This window comes from Aulonocara stuartgranti (genome assembly GCF_965226115.1).
Source record: "Aulonocara stuartgranti genome assembly, chromosome: 19".
Classification (NCBI taxonomy): Eukaryota; Metazoa; Chordata; class Actinopteri; order Cichliformes; family Cichlidae; genus Aulonocara; species Aulonocara stuartgranti.
The window spans coordinates 19,204,597-19,208,587 of record NC_138955.1 but is presented as its reverse complement, the minus strand read 5'-3'; the positions used below and the strand labels follow the sequence as shown (position 1 = coordinate 19,208,587).

General features: G+C 39.1%; 1 protein-coding gene across 1 annotated transcript; it reads left to right on the top strand.

Annotated features, from left to right (window-relative positions):
- Positions 1 to 788: 788 nt before the first annotated feature.
- On the top strand, positions 789 to 3,991 carry mgst3b (microsomal glutathione S-transferase 3b). Its single transcript, XM_082517177.1, has 4 exons — positions 789 to 1,115; positions 1,197 to 1,321; positions 3,119 to 3,189; positions 3,656 to 3,991. Exons 1-4 carry the CDS (start codon positions 990 to 992, stop codon positions 3,754 to 3,756), a joined length of 423 nt encoding a protein of 140 aa, XP_082373303.1. The 5' UTR covers positions 789 to 989; the 3' UTR covers positions 3,757 to 3,991.

Genomic DNA, 3,991 nt, shown 5'->3' with positions numbered 1-3,991 from the left:
TCATGATACTGATGGTGCAATACAATTTATGTTAAGCTGTCTTTACTTTTGTACAAGGTGAAGTGTTTGCTATGTGCCAGGGAGCTGGGATATAACAACAACACCTCATCCATGCTTAGGCACTACAGAGCTTTGCATGAGAATAAGGGGAACACCGATTGTGGAGCAAGACCAGGTGAGCCATCAAATGCAATGATAATATAGGATGCAGTAATGTTACTAAATGATATAACAATATTATACAACTGTTATAAGTTACGTATGTGATATTTATATTTGTGCTTTGTCTTTATTGTCTTTCCTCAGGAGAACAATCTCAAATAGATGAAGACCTGGTCAGCATGGTGATTGAGGACTCCCAGCCATTTAGCATTGTGGAGGACAAAGGATTCAAAAGATTTGTTAAATCATTAAATCCTAGCTATGTTCTCCCCACTAAAAAGGTCGTAAAAGCAGTGAAAATTTAGTTTTTACAGAATAAAATGTGAACAGGCAGGACTGAGGCTCAAAGCCTCAGTGTGTAGCTGTCCATACCTCAACGTTACAAAAGCACAACTACTGTCCACACCCCAACCACACCTCACCTCACAGTAAATGATCATTTCCATTTCAAGCATTTCCAAATAATCATTTCCCATACTGCCACTATAAATATACACAGTATACTGCCATCACTACAATATACATGTTTTACACACTCCTTTTGTTGTTGACATTTACAGGCTGTGTGCAAAATGCCACACTCTTCAAATTCATGCCAGCTATTATTTTTACGTCCAGTAGGTGTCCTGCTAGAGCAAATGAAGCTTCATGAAGCTTCGCGTTGGGGTGAACCAATTGGATGAAAAGCTTCAGTGCTTCATGGGGCTTCATCTGCCCATCACTACTTAGCAGTACTGTTTACTTTGTCGCTTCCTCCTCTTTCCTGCGTTATAAAAGCGGAGCGTGCGCACACCTCGCTGTTCACCTGATTTGATCGCAGGCTGAAAATGGACGCGCTCACCGTGCTGCCATCCAACTTCGGATATGTTATCCTCACGTACCTGTACAGCTGGATCATGCTGGGGTATTTGGCAGTTAAGGTTGGGGGAGCCAGAAAGAAGTACAACGTGAAAGTAAGTGAAAAACGAACACTGCACGCTCTGAAGTGATTTTTATTTGCATCTCGGGCTTATTTCACGCTGTTTATTCTGCAGTATCCCACCATGTACAGCGACAAGGAGCAAGTCTTTAACTGCATCCAGAGGGCGCATCAGAACACCCTGGAAGTGTACCCTCAGTGGCTGGTTTTCCAGACCATCGCAGCTCTTGTTTACCCGCTAAATTTGATCATATACACTTAAATCAGTCTTCACTACTAAGTTTTTTGTTTTATGCATTTATTGTGTTAGTGCAGTGGGTCAGGGGCCGAGCAGGAACACGCCCGCGTGAACTTTGGCATGATTTTTCCAGATAACAGTCTAGTTCAAACGTTAGTGTCAGAGTGAATAAGCAGATTTTCCTCGATCACAGGGGTGTGTCCACGACTTTTTTTCTCTGTGGTGGATTGGGGGTGCACAGTAAAACAGAAGTTATGGTCATAAATAAACAGAGTTTATAAAATATAAATCTAATAATGTTAATTAGGTTAAAAATCTGGGATATCTCACTACAGATCACATAAGAACGGTTTACGATATATAGATAGCATGCAAATATCCTGTTAGGCAGTTTTGATGTATGTGCAGAGAACGGGAAGATCCTTAGAGGAAAGTAAGTTTACAGAAAGTTTAAGTGGTCGATAATGAGATGTCAGTGAGGAAGTGAAATGTTTGTAGCTGCTGAAGTGAGCACAATTAAAGCTGTCAGAAGAATTGTATTTGCAGGCTCAGTGCTTTTGAAAAACAGATTATTGTAGCAGATTACTAAATATAAAAAATTCAGTGCACATATCAGACTCATCTGTGGAGTGGAGACTCTGGTGGAGCACTCTCTGTCTCTTTTTTTTTCTTTTTAGAAAAAAATCTGTGCATATGCTTGGTTTGTTACTTTATTTGATAACTGTTTGTTAGTAATGATCCAGGCCAAAGACCAGCGGTTACTCAAAGACCTCACTGAACCTGTTAGAGCCCCTGATACCTGTGAGAGTGCATGACAAAGAAAGAGAGACAAGAAGGCATTTAGACACTTATGACAGTAGGGGGAGTGTTTGAATAGAGGTAAATGATCTCAAATAAATAAATAGACGTGATCTTTATGTATGTTCATGGACACAAATCACCATATATTTATATGATGGTTTTCCAGACGAAGCGGTGAAATGTTGAAATACCTCATGAAAGGGCTTCAGCACATGTAGCGATTGTTATTTTAACCAAAATTGCAATCTTTTTCTGACCTTGACCCGGTAGTTTTTAATGCCTTAACAAACCCAATGAAGGCATTTTTAATTAATAATATAAAAAAGGGCAGCACAGTGGCATGGTGGTTAGCACTGTTGCCTTATAGCAAGAAGGTCTTTTTGTGTGGAGTTTGCGTGGTCTCCCCGTGTTTCCCCGGGGCCTCCGACTTCCTCCCACAGTCCAAAGACATGTACTTAGTGGGGTACGGTAAATAGGTGATTCTAAATTGCCCATGTGAATGTGAGTGCATATGGTTGTCTGTCCCTCTGTGATAGACTGGCACGGTGTACCCTGTCTCTCACCCTGTGACCCTGATAAGGATAAACAGAAGAGAAAGGATGGGATATAAAAATAAAATGATATGAATGCAATGTGTGAATCTGTGGTGTGTAGGACCCAAAACTGGATAATTATCGATTCGTTAATGTGTACTTGTGTTTAATATTCCAGGTAGAAGTAATTGTACTTTATATTCTGCTGGATGGTCATATCTTTAATAATTCATTATATTTTTAGGATATTGTTTTATAATGTGCTGAAAGTAGCACAACAGGAATATTTAAATAAAATAAAAGTAGTTTAAATCTATATTTAAGTTGAATTCATGAGTAATGTAATGATTCTGTGTGTACTTTATATCAGCGGCTTTGGTGAGGGGCAGCTGTGCCCTCATCTGGAAACTCTCCTGACTTCCTCCATTCTTTCTAACTCTTATTTGTGTGCACTTCTAACCAGCTGTCAGCATCTGTCTTGGGGGTTATTTGGGTGACCAGCAGGTTTTCCTATGCCTGGGGCTACTACACAGGAGGTAAGACTGAAATTAAGTGAATGGAGTCATGATATGTAAAATTTATACACTCACGTTAATATTTTATTAATAAATACAGAGTTATGTTAGTATTAACCCCTAATCAATACCACAATCAGTAATGTCTACATTGGGTTGGTGTCTACAATTATGCCATGTCATAATATGCATGATATGGCAGTTAGACAGATGTTCAGAGCTGAAGTCCAGGTGCTGCAAGAGTTACAGCCCTGTGATAGTCTGAGCAGTTTTATTGCTCAGTATCTACGTTGTTTAATCATTTACATTTGATAACATATGGGTGAAAAGTTACTAAGCTAAGAAGTCAATGATCTGCATTATTAATGGAAGCAAAACATTTAAATGATCATGTGTTCAGAACTTCAGAGAAGACAGAAAAGTTTAGCCTCGTTTTCTTCGTATAATCCTGATTTGATCAATGTTTACTTTGTCCTTTTTATTGCAGATCCTGCCAAGAGGATGAACGGTGCTTACGGCTACATTGGCTATTTCGGAGTCATCATTCTCTCCATATCTGTTGCCCTGCAGCTGCTCGGCTTCCTCTAAGATGACTGTCATCTTGTGTTTGCCCATCTTACTGAAGAATCTGCTCGTGTATAGTGAACAATATTGCATCTTAACAAAACTATGCTATAAACTGTCTATATACGACTTAAAACCTTTTTTATGAACCACTAACCTGATATTCTGATATTTCTGTGACTATATACTCCATGTAATCAAAATTCTACAATAGTCATCAATAAAGTAAATGCTGTCTGATGGTGCAGCCTTAAATGGA